Here is a 16,249-nt window from a genome sequence, read left to right on the forward strand (position 1 = left end):
TAAACTAAAAAGGATGGTTACTTTTACCCAGGGTAATGCTATTTTTGATTTTTATATTGAGCCATTAATAAAAAACAAAAGTGGGAGTATTTTTTGACACAGGTTTAGTATTAATTTTGTACGTCTGTTGGGTTACTGACCCATAATAATGAAACGTTATCTGACCTTGCCATCTTTATATTTCTGCTTCTTTCGACCAGAAAACGGTTATTTTCAACCACTATTTTTCATCATGATATTAAGTTATCAAGACCCAAAGCCCACAAACCTGCAACTGCGGTACTATATGATTTGACCCAATATTTTCAATTATTTTATTTTTTTGCTTACCAGTATATATATTTCAACTGGCTACTTTTAGGCCCATCAAATAAAACATGTTCGTGTTTGGAAAATAAAAATGCATAATTCATGAATATAATGTGAAAAACTCAACTTTTACATATTTTTATTTACAGACTTTTACTTTTGGCATAGGGCTGCATGATATGAGGAAATATTTGATGCGCAATAACATTGTTAAATATCATGATAATGATATTACATGCAATAAATAAACATAACATTTGATTAAACCTGAAAGGCACCAATAAAAAAATTGACAGCTACATTTTAAAGTGCATTATTCTACTAAATAATGAATAACAAAAAAGTCCCTGAGTGCACTGTTGCAGTCTTTTGTGATGTCTTTAGCATGCAAGTTGACATGTGATGATAATTAAAAAGAAAGAAAGAAAGAAAGAAAGAAATATTGTGCAGCCCTGTTTTGATATGTGGTCAAAATCTTGTGAGGTGGGTAGGTATAGGCTACTATACTATATAAGCAATGACACTTTAAATTGTTTTCTCTTGGCTACATGTTGGCTTACATGACCTCTGTTTTTAAATACATTTTTAAACTATTACTAAAGCATAAAAAAAGTTAACTTTTAATGCTTATTGTCACCCAAACCCAAGCTCAAGCTCATGTCCAGTGGTCTCATATTAAAACTGTCACTGTAAATCTAATGAACATGCTAAAACACTTAAGAGTAGTGACCCGACCTGCTCCCCGGGTGGATTTAAATATTGCTCTGCTCTCTCGCATTTTCCTGGAGCACTTGTCAGATTCCAGACTGGGATTTAGGTGGGCTGTGAAGATTAGACATAGTTGATGAAGAATTACGAGGGCTCCCCGTTTGTTTGCCACCCACTGAGCCGGTCTCATGATTTCTGCATGACCAGGCTTTGTATCTGAACTCCGTGCACATTGCCTTTTGTTCTCGCGCCCCCGGTGGGCAGCCGACGGGCCAGCAGCAGCACAGAGCCCTCATTCACCGGCGCCGTTTGTTCTCCATCTCGGCTCCGTACTGTACGCTCCCCCGAGCACGTCCCACTTCTTCAGCTGAGCGGAAATGCATCTGCGCTGCTGCCACCGACATTACGACACGAGTGAGTCCCAAGTGAGTCGGCCGGGTGGGAAATTCTGTATGCGCTCTTTACGCATAGGGGAGCTTCCCTGCGCGTAAAGAGTGAGTAAGAAACAAAGCGCCGAAACGTGCCGGCGAACTTGTGCCACTTCCTATAAAAACTCACTGACATGAGGGAGGGCTGAACATTTGTCTGTGCTAACAAATCCGGACAGGATTGATAAACTGGATACACAACGGCTGGCACAAATCCCACATAACGGTAAACAAACATTTATTTTTTCATCACCATGCCGATTCATTCATGCGTTTTGTCTCTGTCAAAAATGTCCACGTGTCCATTTAAGGTGCTGAATTATATATCTGTATTCTTAATATTATATTTCTGGAATTTGAATAGTTTACGACCAGTAATAAACAGTTTAACAGTGAGATCCCGTTGATCTTACAGCATCACCTGCAGCTCCATCGCACCATGTTGCTTATTAAACTCTCTGCAGCCCTTTGAAAATGTATTTTAGTCTTATTGATAAAAACAAGCAAGGCGACAATAACTTAATTTGGAGGGACAAAGTTACATCACTTTTCTCTTTTGAGTTGATGATTAGAGACCGCAGAAGAGGAGGGTGAATACGGAAGCAGAGGGAGGGGTTTACTGTCATTTTTGGGCACCAACTCCTGTTGAATTCAGTGAGTGTAGAAAAGTGCTCCACTCTATCTGAGCCCATTAGCTCTCTGCTTTATGATCCTCACTGGTATGGGCTATAGGATAGTTACTCAGAGTCTTAAAACAGCTATTCTTTGTTTGTTTAATGAATGTGACACACTTTTCCTGTTTGTTTATTTTCAGGTTTCTCTGGGGACTGTTTGCTCAGAAGTGTGTGTGCATAAGGAGGAAGAGGCAGCTCAGTGTGAGACGCTTCAACCTGCGATCTGAAGAGTTACTGTACTTTACTTCTGAATATCTGCTACCAAGCTGCAAAAGATGGAGCGCATGCAAGACGAAAAGGTAACTGTTTCTTATTTCTGTTGCTGCATGGCCCTCTGGTGTTGCTTTTATGTGTCTTCTACAAACTAATTTCATCTTTTAAACCCTGCACATATGATACTGCTGTACAGTTCCTACAGTAATCTTGCCAGACACAAACACGCTCATTTAAGCTGTCTGTAATATTTCCCCCTGGTCCCAGAGGAAGAGTGCCAGCCATTTTGCCATTGTTTGTTTTATTCTGAGCCTGATTTGTGCCAGCACGTCCTAATGAATAAGAGTGCGGTATTTACGAGTCACAGGGTGGCAATTCTGTATTTTTCCTTTCTGGCAAGAGCAGGAGATTGGGGGGGAGACAAGTCGAGTACTCAGTCAGGAGATGACTAAGAGAGTAAGAGTGGGAGACAAGACTGTTGGGGGGCAAGTTTGAACTTGAGTGTGTTTTAGTTTCTTGCTTGTATTTGCATCTTCTTTGGAAAACTGGTATGAGGGAATAGTAGTAATATAAGGAAGGGAGATCTGGAGAGGATTGTCAACTTACAAGAGCACAAATATTTGACAGAGGAATAGGGTGTGCTTCTAGTCATACCACGCAACACATGAGAGTTATTGTTATTAACTAAATGATAAATTTGGATGCACTTACTCTTTGGTATTATATAGAATATCTAAAGTGACTGACAATGTGCCTACTATGATGCGTCTCTGCAAACCTTTCCTGTGGTTTGTCTTTTGAAACTTGCAGTTGCTTCATTTTCATGGCTGTTACTCAAGATGTACATATCATGTGAGTTGATGAAACGAAAACCAAACCACAGTGAATACTAGCACACACTTCAAAAAGCCTCGTGCAAAATGTACGCACACAATGATCACAACCAAAGATACCTTTTTTGGTTAAATATTCTAGTCTTGTGGACGCACTTCACTGAGGAGAAAAGTGTGTAAAGGAACTGCTTTACATAAAGAGACACGAGAAAGGGTCAATGCAATATATAGTCAAAAAATACAAAGGGAGACAGATGGCTAATTTTGTGAAAAGCGTGGGAAAGGGAGGTTTTGAGTAAGAGACAGAGAGATATGGATGAGGATTGCAAGATGTCATGAATGTGGAAGTTGAGTGTCACAAAAAAGGTGTGTCAATCCAGAGTCTTTCTGTCAGACAGTTTTTCTTATGACACAGAAGATGAGCTGATGAAACACAGTAACTGCATGTGGTTTGGAGTCATTTGTTTGTCAAGTTTTCAATATATATATTAATCATTAGAGTAAAATGAACCAAACAGAAGTACAGGAAGTGACCACATTAGGAGGGTAAAGCTTGGAAATTAAAGTTTAAAGTTTATTCTTGACTTTGAAGGCAGCAGCTAAGAAAATAATCTCAACACACAATCCATTTAGTAGCTGTTTGGGAGCTTTCAGTTACATAACATGTTCTTCATTAGAGCTGTGTGTTAGTAAGAACCTGGCGATACAACACATATTATGATTCAACCTATTACAATACTGTAATCAAGGTGATATAGTGTAGTTTTAAAATCTAACTTTGGGAGATCTGTCAATGCTAGCAGTGCCCCATTTATGACTGCCTGTGTCATGTTCTTTGTGTTTACACTAGAGATATGTTGTTATGTTTGAGTGAAAGCGTCAAATGGCCTAAGACAGATTACAACAATGAAGAATCTAGTGGTTTGGTGTTTAAACACCACACAAAATAAACCACTGCCACAAATCTTTGCATGTAAACTACTAAATAAAAAAACATTACAGCCCATTCGAGAATCGATGCAATCTCACAAAATTAAGTACTGATATTTTCTCACACCCCTTATCTTCATGAGTAGACAATGCTTCCAAACTGTCACTGAACTGTGCCAGTATTTGCATTACTTATAACACTGTATGCCTGGTACCCAATGTATAAAACACAGGCAAATGCACTAGATTGAATACCTTCCTGTGCAACCATAATGCGTCAAAACCTGCTGATGCAACCTCTGAGTCAGTCAGATTGGATTCACATCATATATAATACTCCTCAGTCTGCCACTCCCTAATTTGGAGTAGCTGTATAGAAAAAGGCTTAACAATGCAGGTGTTTTGTCTGAGTCTTACTCAACAGCAGCATGTCTCTGCACATGCAACTGGCATGTCTATACCACAAGCTCAGAGATATAGTCACACCACCCTCCAGGTTATCTGAGGTGATCGTATGCCAAAAACAAGCAAACATGGCATGTGAGTAATCTGAACTTACACATTATATTATATTATATTCTCCAATGTTAGATCACTTCCCTTATTTATTAATTCTTGCTTCATCTTTATCGTGCATTTGTTTCATTACCCCCCCCCCCCCCCCCCCCCCCACACACCCACACACCCACACACACTTTATCGTGTATGCAACACTTCCTGTGTGCTACACTGTCGAGATACTCTCTGTCTGTCACATATACGTAGCTCACATCAGCTTGTTTTAGTCTTTATTATGGGACAAGGCCATTACGTCCCTGAGAAACACACTGTGGCTGGATGACGACTGATTATCACTATCTTATTGTGTGAAATATTTTCAAGTAGTTCATCCCTTCCCCTGCGTGTGTTGTTACATTCTGACCTGTGAGGGTAACTGATAGCAGCAGCCACAGATATTATGTACTTGAAGCACTTTTCTGTGGGTTTTCTTATCAATGAGGAACCTGAAGTTCTCTGTTGAATCTCAGTAAATCAGGAAAAAGGAGGTGGCTGATCAGCTTAAAGAACAGACAGTTTCTTTCAGGAGGGGGAGACTCTTTGAACAGCCCTTTGATTTAATTTCTTTTCCCAGTGAACATGCCAATTCATGACGTTTGAGGAGTGTGTTACTTTATCTGCTCTGATAATGATATCATGCACGATAAACACTGAGACAAAGCTCATTGTCTCTGTGATTGTGTCCGTTTTCTGACTTGAGTGCGATTACAAATTGTGCAAAACAACGTATTAACTTGCATCATGAATGTTTCCCTGACGTTGCATAGTGGAGTTAGTGTTGAAACGGGCGGATTTTGAAAAGACTGCGTGATTAAAATGGATTTCCTTTCATTAATGAGCCTATTTGGACCATTTGACTCAGGATGCAAATAATAACCTTTGCAAAATTTCTCAGAAAGTTAGTGTGTTACAGTAAAACAGATTTAGTCACTTGTTAATTCAAAGTGAAACTTTGGGGATTTCCTTTTTTGGCATGGCGCCTCCACACAGCAGACTTGGAACCAAAACTTCATTTAAACCAATTACTCCTTTCAGTTCTGCACCGTTGGATACTTTTACATATTGCAAATTTCACTCCCCCAACTTGCCCTGCCATGTTAGGGATTATTGTCAGGTGCATTGGCTTGTTATTATGAGCTAAACCCAATTTAATTCCGAAACCAGCAGGGGAGAAAAACACTCACAATAGGATTCAGTCTTATTCTCTCAGGGTGTCTTTAGCTACTTAGCTGAAAAATACCTCGGCTGCAAAACATGGAGTCTGTGCAGTGTTGTAACACTTGGTTTTCACAGCAGTTCTGAATGCAGAGAGCTGAAACCACAGAGGGACAGAGCAGATGCAAAAAGGGTCATTGTGTGTGTGTGTGTGTGTGTGTGTGTGTGTTACCAGTGTCACTATTAACAACAAGAGCTTTGTGGAGGCAAAAGCAGGCCATGTCCACCACACAACTGAGGGGGCAATTGTGCATAAACTTCATCTGCTCATTGTTTTAATCGCTCACATCTCTTTTTCTCTCTCGACAGCCGAAGAAGAAGGTCACCGCTTACCTTCTCTACTGCGTTTCAACAGCAGTCATCGGCTCACTACAGTTTGGCTACAACACTGGGGTCATCAATGCACCCGAGCAGGTGTGTGTGTGTTTGCTGGGTGAACTCTCTCTTAATGGTGTCCCCACTGTCATAAAACATTGAAACACTAAACGTCCATTACAAGAGGGATTAATAATAGATGCACCACATCCTCTTTTTGTGATAATAATATTTTACCAACTATTATCACACTTTTAATTGCCATTTTGTGAATACTTTCAACACTTTAAAGTTGTTCTGTATCTGTGGTTTTACAAACTGGATTATGTCGCTTGACATGACATGTCTGCTATGGTGGCAATGCTGTAAGCTATACTGCCCTCATGTGGATGTGTCAAAACTCGCAATTACACATTGAGCACAAGTCCTGTCGTATCTGTTTGACCTCAAATGAGTTGTTACGATCGTAAATCACATAAGAGAAACACTTACCTAAAAGCAGCCACTAATTCTGCCCCTCTTTGCTGTGATTTGACAGAAACTGCGTAGTTTTTTCCAGAATGTGTCTATGAAGAGGTACGAGGAGCCTTTCAGCGAGGATGCTGAAACCATGGTGTGGAGCTTTGCTGTGGCCATTTTCAGTGTAGGAGGCATGATCGGGTCTTTCTCTGTCGGAGCCATGGTCAACAAATTTGGCAGGTGAGAACGTTGTGGTGCAGGAAATGGTTCAATATAGGAGGATGTAGGACAGTCAATCAACCAAGTCCTGCTCAGGATTGTGGTACACTTTTTAAGAATGTGACTAATATCAGTAAAAAATCAACAACACTCACAACATCCGTCCAACTTACTTGTCTGTCTTCACCAGGCGTAAGTCCATGCTGTTTAATAATATCCTGGCTCTCATTGGTGGGGGTCTGATGGGACTGTCGGCTGTGAGTCAATCTTTCGAGATGGTCATCATTGGCCGGTTTGTCATCGGCGTGTTCTGCGGTCTGTGCACGGGACTGACACCCATGTACGTGGGCGAGATCTCTCCCACTGCTGTCCGAGGAGCCTTCGGGACACTGCACCAGCTGGGTGTCGTTATTGGCATCCTGGTGGCACAGGTATGATGCTGTGATATGATGATTACACTATTGATTTTTATTCTATGAGCTGTGGATTTATGCAGAATAAACTGGATTAGAGATTTTAAGTATTTCATGGCCATTAAAATCAAAGCGTTGTATACCTTTTCCCCAGTTCATGATCATTTATTCACCTCAAACTTTTTCAGATACCTTCATTAGAGTCTGAGGCTGTCCATTGATCAGTCATGTGACCTACACATCACCATGAATACAAAATATACACAACGACACCATTTCTTTGGTAAAAAATCTTTTCACATAACACCACATTCACTCGGGATTCAGAAATTTACAAGAAAAGTATACCTGACCATAAAAACAAATCATATAACATTACAAGCTTTTCAGAACATCCTTTAGCAAACAGGATATTTAATTTTAAGAGTTGAATATCCACATTTCAAAGCAGCATATTTTGTATTCTTTCGTCTTCATTTTTCAAAGCACAGTCTAATTAAATGTCTTACATCTCTAGGAATAGGCAGGAATAGATTTTTTTCACTATCAATTAATCTGTTGATTATTTTCTCGATTAATCAATAAGTTGTTTGGTCTATACAAAGCCCCGGGTAATGTCCTCAAATATCTAAGTTTGTCCACAATGTTTTAAAATGTTCACATTTTAAAAGCGGAATCAGAGTTATTTTTCCTTTTTTTTCTCGTGAAAAATGACTGATTAGTCTATTATCAGCTTTAGATACAGGTCACATCGGGTGCCCCGGTAGCTCAACTAGTAGAGTGCATACTTTATTGGCCCAGGCCCTTTGCTGGATCTCATCCCCTCTCTTTCGCTTCACTGCCTTTCCTGTCTCTCTCCAGCTTTTAATATCGAATGGAGGCAAAATGCCCAAAAAGTAATCTTAGAAAAAAAAAAATACAGACACAGGTCACAATTGATTAATGGATTGTACAGCCTCGGGTGGTACTCTGATAGCTGGAAATGTTTGATGAGATGAACAAAGCACTGGAGAGGAGCTGAGCAACTTGTTTTAGTTTGACGAAATTCAAACTCACCTCAAGTGAGTCCATTATAAGTACTTCATCCCCTGTTGTTGTCTGTGTATTGCAGATCTTCGGTCTTGAGGCTCTGCTCGGCTCAGACACTCTGTGGCCTCTGCTGCTGGCTCTGACCATCCTGCCCGCCATACTGCAGAGTGTCCTGCTTCTCTTCTGCCCCGAAAGCCCCCGCTACCTGCTCATTGTCCTCAACCAGGAAGAGGACGCAAGAAAAGGTCAGTTTTGAGACATTATGTCAACAAGATGGCAACATCAGGTTTTAATGAGAGAGCGTCTAGAATTGCTCTTCAATTTTTAATGATCTGTGGGCTGAAGCATGGCCCTGTGATTTATTTAAATTTTACCACATGATGTTCCAAGACCCTTCAAGACTCTCTTTACATTACATTCTGCATAATAATGTACTTTCTTTTCATCCATCCCTTCTTCCCTCTGTAGCCCTGGTGCGTCTTCGCGACTCTGGGGATGTGAGTGATGATATCCAGGAGATGAAGGAGGAAGGGATGAGGATGAGCATGGAGAAGAAAGTGACCATCCTCGAACTCTTCCGCTCCCCAAACTACCGTCAACCAATCATCATTGCTATAGTCCTCCAGCTCTCTCAGCAGCTGTCTGGCATCAACGCTGTGAGTAAACACAGTATCCCATAATAGAGCACAGTGATTAGCAAGTGTCAGTCTACGTCATCTCATACATGAATCTTTAAAGGAGCATTCACTGGAATTATACAAATGTGTCTGACATGCACCAGAGACACTTCTCGGCTCCGGGCGATGTTAGATTGAGTGGAATAATTTAAGCCACTGAGGGTCAATGGAAAGAGACAATAACAGCGGTATTTGATAGGTATTTTCTTAATAAGGTCATGTCACCAGGCTGACTTAATGTGTTAGTGTCCCCTCATCTGACCTGACAACCGCAGTAAAGCCGTGGCAGCCCGCGGCTAAAGACTGCAACATTGATTGAACTGACAGATATATTAACACTCATGACCTATATCACTCATCAGCACAGCAGCCAGTAGCAGCTAGCTGCGCTGGACAATATTTTTTATTTTACTGTAATGACGGCTCAAATAACTCCATGTTACATGAAAGAAATTGTTTAAAAAAATTGATTCAACCATTACAAATTGATCTTCATTTGAATGACCTGATATCGATTCAGACAATCTGCATGAAGCTTTAACCCTGTTAGTCTCTCTGGTATTAAGCAGGCCCAGGCAGTTATGTTATACACAAGTACAGCATGCTAGCTTGGCTAATAGAAAATTGTTAGCAACAAGCTAAAAGCTAACTGTATGTCGTCCAACTGATTGGCTTAGTTTGCCTCAAAACTTAAAATTCACCAGCGGCACCTGCAGGAAGTGAATCACCTCAGCAGCAGAGAGAGGAAATGACTGACACTGACTGATTTCTGTGTTCTTCTTTCTTTCTTAACCTCACTCAGTATTGTGACATCAGGGAAATTATTTATTTTATTGACATTTTTTATGTATTTTCAGTGGGATGTTATTGAGTTTATAAAGTCACTGCTGTCGCTCTTGAAACAACATTTAGTTAGATTTACAATATTTCTAATCCTGTTTTAAAAACATTTGCTCATACAATTTACAGCAGTAGTTCCCTGAGATTCTCTTCATGTTCAAGCAAAACTGGCATTGTAACTGAAATATCCCCGATCAAATTGATATCTTAACAAATCACATCAAATCGGAGATAAATTCGGGAACTTGTGAATCAAAATCAAATCAATTCAGGACATCAGTGGTGATAACCGGCCCCAGTCGCTTGTAGCAACAAACCCACTGGTAATTGTAACTCTACAAACATTTTAGAGTTTCTAAGCTTATTGTTTTGATTTTATGTCCGACACTAAAGCACCAAACAACAGACGGACAAAGTTAGCAACCAGCTGGTGAACATAGTGGAGTATCTAGCCGCTACAGAGCCAGATATTTCTGTCAGGAGTTGATGGGGACCAAAATACAGCTAAAAAAAAGAGTTAATATTAGACTTAAATTCACAAAGTGGATGTACACAGCTCCAAGAAAATGGCAATGTTGCTCCATGTTTGCTGGATGTATAAATCAGCTACTGTTTGCTAAACAAGTTACCCTCATCAGCTTTAAAAGGTGCTAATAGTTAGTTAGTGTAAGTTAAATATAATGTGGTTTTAAACGCTACACTAGTTTGTATTCACTGAAATACATATTAGCCGGTAATAGTAACGCTTCCTCTCTCTCCTCTTTCAGGTGTTTTACTACTCCACAGGTATATTTAAAAAAGCTGGTGTTACCCAACCCATCTACGCCACCATAGGAGCTGGAGCTGTCAACACTGTCTTTACTGTTGTCTCTGTAAGTATCTGACTACACGTTTTGTTACTCATTAAAAGGCATGTTTTATATTTACTGGTTTATTAATCAATCTTTGTCTGGTTCTGACTCCAGCTCTTCCTGGTTGAACGCGCTGGGCGAAGGACGCTGCACTTGATTGGTCTGGCTGGAATGGCTATCTTTGCCCTCATTATGACCATCTCCCTGTCTTTGGTGGTGAGTGATGGTCGTCCTGTGAGTTTAAGGCTTATAAAAATTTAAAAAACATGTCCCACATCCTCTTTGTTTCTCTCTCTGAGCAGGCAACCACCCCGTCCATGAGCTACCTGGCTATCGTGGCTGTGTTCGGCTTTGTTGCCAGTTTTGAGATGGGTCCAGGTCCCATCCCCTGGTTCATCGTGGCTGAGCTCTTCTCCCAGGGGCCTCGACCTGCTGCCATGGCCGTCTCTGGGTTCTCCAACTGGACCGCCAACTTCCTGGTGGGGCTGGGTTTCCCTAAACTGGCGGTAAGGACAACAATGTTAAGGACCCTGACACACCAAGCCGACAGTCAGCCGTGCTGTGGTGAAAATGAGATGTTGCCTTAGATTTTGTGGTGTGAAAGGCAGCATAGGCACTGGCTGGCCCTTGTTGTTGACCGCTGTTGAATCAGTGGCGGTGCCCGTCGGTGAATAATATAACTCTGATTGGCAGTTCATCTCAGTGCATAAGAACAGAAACGAAAGTGAGGAAAGCAAAAAAACAACAAAACAGTGAAAGAAATGTTTTATATTAGGTAAGACCATTTTCTAACCATTGATCTCTTTAGCAGAAAGGTTCATATTTGTTTGTGTGTGGTTAACTGGCTAAGTAGCATCTTGAATCTGTCCAGTTGGCCTTTCAGTTCATCTTTTTGAATGACAAAAACAGACTACCGCCGCCTGCTAGTACGACGAGTTATTTCCTCTAATGCAGATGCAGAACATACATGCTAGTTGGCCATTGGCTGTAGACATTGTGGTGTGTTCAAGTGCAACTTCTTGGCCAAAACGCAGTCCTTCGTTGCCACTATTTATTTCGTGTCAGTTTGGCGTGTCTGGGCTGTTAGATGTACAAGCAGTATGAGTTTTGTTATGGGGTACTAATATCTCTCTTCTTCTCTCAGGATCTTTGTGGTCCGTACGTCTTCATCATCTTCACGGTCCTCCTCATCCTATTCTTCATCTTCACCTTCCTGCGAGTGCCTGAGACCAGAGGCAGGACCTTTGATGACATTGCACAGGGATTCGCTGCCAGCGCAGGGAAGCCCTCCATGGGGCCAGAGGCTGGCCTGACAGAAGGCAAAGAACCTGTCCCCACGTCTCCCACAGACAAGGTTCCCATGGTGGATCTTCCATAGGAAAAACGACGACAGACTTAGGGTTCATCACAGACAAACAGGTCTCAAACACATAGATATTATAAGGAGTTATATGTCCTAACACACAAATGATGAAAGAGCAGCAGGGTGTGTGAAGAAAAAAAGACAACGAAATACAGTGTTAAAAGATTCCCCGGTTACACGTGTTTAAATAATTGACAGAATTCCATGTAATCCTGCTTTAAACATGGTCCAAACTTATTAGGTCCCATGTCTTCAGCTACCCCCAGTGTTAAAAGGTTGTAGGATTTGGGGGAGGTTTATGTATTGAGGTCAAGCTTGAAAAGCTGGTTTTGGAGTGTGGTAGTTTGACCCAAAAAAAAAAAAAAGACTGACTTGCTGTCCTGTCTGCCTGATGTGCCTTGCTGCCAGGGGGACGGAGCCATGCTGTCTTCAGTAGACAGAATAAACATAGAGGTGCTACAGCAGCCCCTCTCTCCTTCAGGTGCACAGAAAAGCACTTAAAATAAATATATTTAAGCAAGTAGAAGATAAGAAATATTCTTTTCATCCTGTGGCACAACGTCCCCTGAGAGTAGAGGATGTTTGTGTGTCGTTTGAAGTCGGCAGATAAAAAAACAGGCCAGTTCCGTCAATTAGTATTGTCTGCATCGTGTTTATTGTTTGTATGAGAATGAGGTATAGTCTAGCACTGCCAGGCCTTAAAAAAAGTCTTTGTATAGGCTTTCTGTGCTTCAAAACAAAACCTAACCTCTTGTGATTTCACTGCAGAGTACAGCCAGGATGTTGTAGTGCAGTCGTTTACAGTATGCATTGCAGCAGTTAGATACAAAAACTCAGGTGGCAACTTGTGTTATACTCAGCTCCTGACTGTGGCATAGAAAATACATTTTTTTATCACTGTAGTTGAAATTCTGTTGACGTCAGTAGGTAGCAGCAACCTCTGCATCACAGATCATGAAATAAAATATCTTAGACTCTCTTAAATAGTGTTACATCTAGAGATGCTCTGATACCATTTTATCCCTCCGGATACCAATTTCAATACCTGAACTCGCGTATCGGCAGATATCAAGCACCAATCCGATAACAATACATTGGAAAAACAAAAAGTTAGTAGTAATTTTGTATGGATGTGAAATACAACAAATGGATGCCATAAAACTTTCTTTTATCCAATGTGAATTGCCAAATTCCTGACATTTTGCCAGTGGCTAACATTACATTTTTTTATGGAAATTAATTCCAATTCACTGCTCTAAAACAGTAGTACAGCACAACTTGTAGGCTACTGTTTTAGAGCAGAGAAGAAGAATTGATTTCCGGGAAAAGTGCTGTTTTATCCACGTGTGACACCACTTTAAAGTTTATTACATGGTATCAGGTATGGTTGCTGCCATATACTGATTCAAAAGTTGACAGCTATCATACTGTGTACATTTGGTTATCTACGATACTGAAAGAAATGCAACAGGACGGAGAGTCTCCCCTTTATTTTAGTTATTTTCTGAGGGGAGACTTCTTACACATACTTCCATTAACACAATGGTTTTTGATTTTCAATTATACTAATAAAATGTTTGTTCAACCAACAATAATCCTCCCATTTTCATTCCTTTAAGGGTCATTCTGACTGATATTGTGTAATACCATACTACCGTGACAGCACAATATGTTCTGAGACAGTTATCGCACTGTGAAAATCTCATACCATTGCAACGCTACTATCCAGTCGGTGCATAGGCTTGCATACTTGCCAATACCCGGTCCAGCATTTTAGGCAGTATTGAAGGCATTTCCAACACTGTTATCGGTATCAGAACAACTCTAGTTAGATCAGATCGGAAGCACTTGTCAGTGTTACACAGTTGTTTGAGAGATGTATTGACACACACTCAAGTCTACTGATAATTAATCAACGCCACATTGTCTCAGTCGAAACAACATCTTAGCCACGTGTGATAGTGATGGATAAAAACACTAACTGAATTGTATTTATGTTTGACGCACAAAACATGTCTGAAATTGTGTATATATTGTAGAATCTCCAGTTAGAGCTTCACGATCAAATATTGCAGAACAATATACATGCTTATAAATGTCGTGTCAGTGTTTGTACAGTTGCATCTTCCCACCGTGAGGAAGCACTTTTCAGTGTTTGAGCTTAGCAGTAATTCCATTTGCACTTTGGCAGTCAGACTTCTTTCTAATGTTTATATTGTGTGTGGTTCTTTGTAAATATACTGTACAAGTCAGGATGCGTATGGTGTTTGGTTGTTTGTGCCTCATAATCCTGTTAATGTTACATCCACTGATTTTTTTCTTGCACTGTTACTATGGTGAATGTTACTTTGATGCTTAACGGTAAATGGAAGTGGGAAGTGACAACGGTTGAGTGTGTGTGAGAGTCACGTAAGAGATGACCTTTACTGTTTTTCTGTCACAATGTCCTCTCGTCTCCTGCTGTAATAATATGAGTGACAGTTGCATTGAGAAGTTCAAAAGGAAATAAAGTTGTCCGTCTTTTAAGGGAATGTGACGTGAATTATGAGCATAAACAGTTTTTTTTCTGTTTGTAATGCTCCGAGTCAAAGCAATGAATGTTTAATGTAATTGCAGTTTCTGTGCTAAGGTGAAAGTGTGAGATGTTTGTCTGGTATTTCGTCTGGTACCCACTTCTGCACTGTGGCAACTCTGTTTCCTTTTCTGCACCGCGGCAAAAACCTCAGTCAGCTGTGCAGTCATTCTCTGTAGAGCTAACCAACCCTCTGAGACACTGAAATAAAGCCATGACTTAAAAACCAGAGTTCAGTTTCTCTCTGTGGCTGCTGCTGCTGAACACTTGGGCTTATAAAGATTTATTCATGGTTTTGATGACGTTCTTTAGGAGTGCGTGTGTGAGGAGGAATTATGAGGTCAGACTTCCTCTTGGGTCACGCAGCTTCAAAAGCCAAACCAGACCACATGTAGAGACGCAAGAGAACATTTACCTCAAAGAGGAATTCCCCTGAAAATGTACTTAAAACGTGCTGCCCTAAAGAAAACATTCTTCTAAAATTACAAGTCTTTGCTGTTGTTTTATGAGTTAAGGGTTTTTTTTGCATCCAAGGACATCGAATCCTGAGTGAATTATCGTTGATTTAATTGTTTTAAGAAGGAGACTAAAAAAACATTAGGGTTGCAACTAACAGTTAGTGTCATTATTGCTCAATTTACCATTTCTTTTCTCAGTTAAGTGATTTACAGTTTGGGTTACATTATAATTTGGTCCATAGCGGGGTTTTCAAAGTCTCTTGAATAGGGCAGGGTATCATTTAATAAATTATAGCAGCACCAATACCAGTACTTGTAAAGTTATACCGACACCAACAGGGTACTACATTTAATGCCTTTTTTCCCTGATTAATTTGAAACCACAGGCGTGTAGTGTAACCATACTTTCAGCATCTCAGCACGTCAACTCTGTCAAATACATTGCACTGAACCTCACCACACCACAGGTCATATGGGTTGCAGCTGTTGCAGCACTGGGCCAAACACATGTTGCATTAAATCAAAGAACCTTTGCAAAGATTGGCTGCAAGAAAAAAATACAAATAGTCATTTCTTCCTCGGACTGGGTACATAAACTATCAATTGCAGGTATCATTTGACTTGGTAAGTTTCGATCCTACGTGGTTCTGGGTTATTTCAGTTGATACCTCAGAGCTAATGAGTTGCGTCACCCAGCCTTACTCTCAAGTGACCAACGGCCCAAAACCAAAAGATATCCAGTTTACTATCAAAGAAGACTAACAAAGGCAGAAAATATTCCCATTTGAGAAGCTGAAACTAGTCATTTTGGCCATTTATGTTTAGAAATGTAACCTATTATCAAAAGTAAACAATTAATTGACTTACTGACTGATCAACTAATCGCTTCAGCTCTAAAAAACATACAATTTATTTAAGATGGCACAGGGAATAAGTTCATGTTGAACAAACTGAAAACGGAATAAGTAGTTTTAATTCCCCCTTTAATGACTGGAAGACTGTGATCCATTTCCCTCTTCGTTTTACCTCTCGGAGCAAAAAGCCTTGGGTAAAGGGCCCCTGGCTGGCTGGGAATGGGGCCATCTAACTGTGTCAAGCCAATAGGCAACATCTCCCTGCAAGAGTCTACTGAAGTCTTACTCAATGCAGTGAACTGGGGCATGAAAGCCCATCAACAAGCTGCAG

The 16,249-nt window shown here is 40.5% G+C and overlaps 1 protein-coding gene across 1 annotated transcript; it reads left to right on the forward strand.

The window, feature by feature from the left end:
- Nucleotides 1-1,509: 1,509 nt before the first annotated feature.
- On the forward strand, nt 1,510-13,623 carry slc2a3b (solute carrier family 2 member 3b). Its single transcript, XM_033640844.2, has 11 exons — nt 1,510-1,671; nt 2,260-2,418; nt 6,178-6,282; nt 6,722-6,882; nt 7,052-7,292; nt 8,386-8,548; nt 8,772-8,959; nt 10,588-10,692; nt 10,786-10,887; nt 10,974-11,177; nt 11,816-13,623. The coding sequence occupies exons 2-11, from the start codon at nt 2,395-2,397 to the stop codon at nt 12,047-12,049; spliced, it is 1,527 nt and encodes a 508-aa protein (XP_033496735.1). The 5' UTR covers nt 1,510-1,671; nt 2,260-2,394; the 3' UTR covers nt 12,050-13,623.
- The last annotated feature ends 2,626 nt before the right edge of the window (nt 13,624-16,249 follow it).

This window comes from Epinephelus lanceolatus, chromosome 10 (genome assembly GCF_041903045.1).
Source record: "Epinephelus lanceolatus isolate andai-2023 chromosome 10, ASM4190304v1, whole genome shotgun sequence".
Classification (NCBI taxonomy): domain Eukaryota; kingdom Metazoa; phylum Chordata; class Actinopteri; order Perciformes; family Serranidae; genus Epinephelus; species Epinephelus lanceolatus.

Bases quoted from the DNA above. Each gene is read 5' to 3' on its own strand.
- slc2a3b (XM_033640844.2), top strand. From the start codon at position 2,395: ATGGAGCGCATGCAAGACGAAAAG. The intron at 2,419-6,177 runs GTAACTGTTTCT...CTCTCTCGACAG, and splicing joins AGCGCATGCAAGACGAAAAG to CCGAAGAAGAAGGTCACCGC. The intron at 7,293-8,385 runs GTATGATGCTGT...TGTGTATTGCAG, and splicing joins TTGGCATCCTGGTGGCACAG to ATCTTCGGTCTTGAGGCTCT.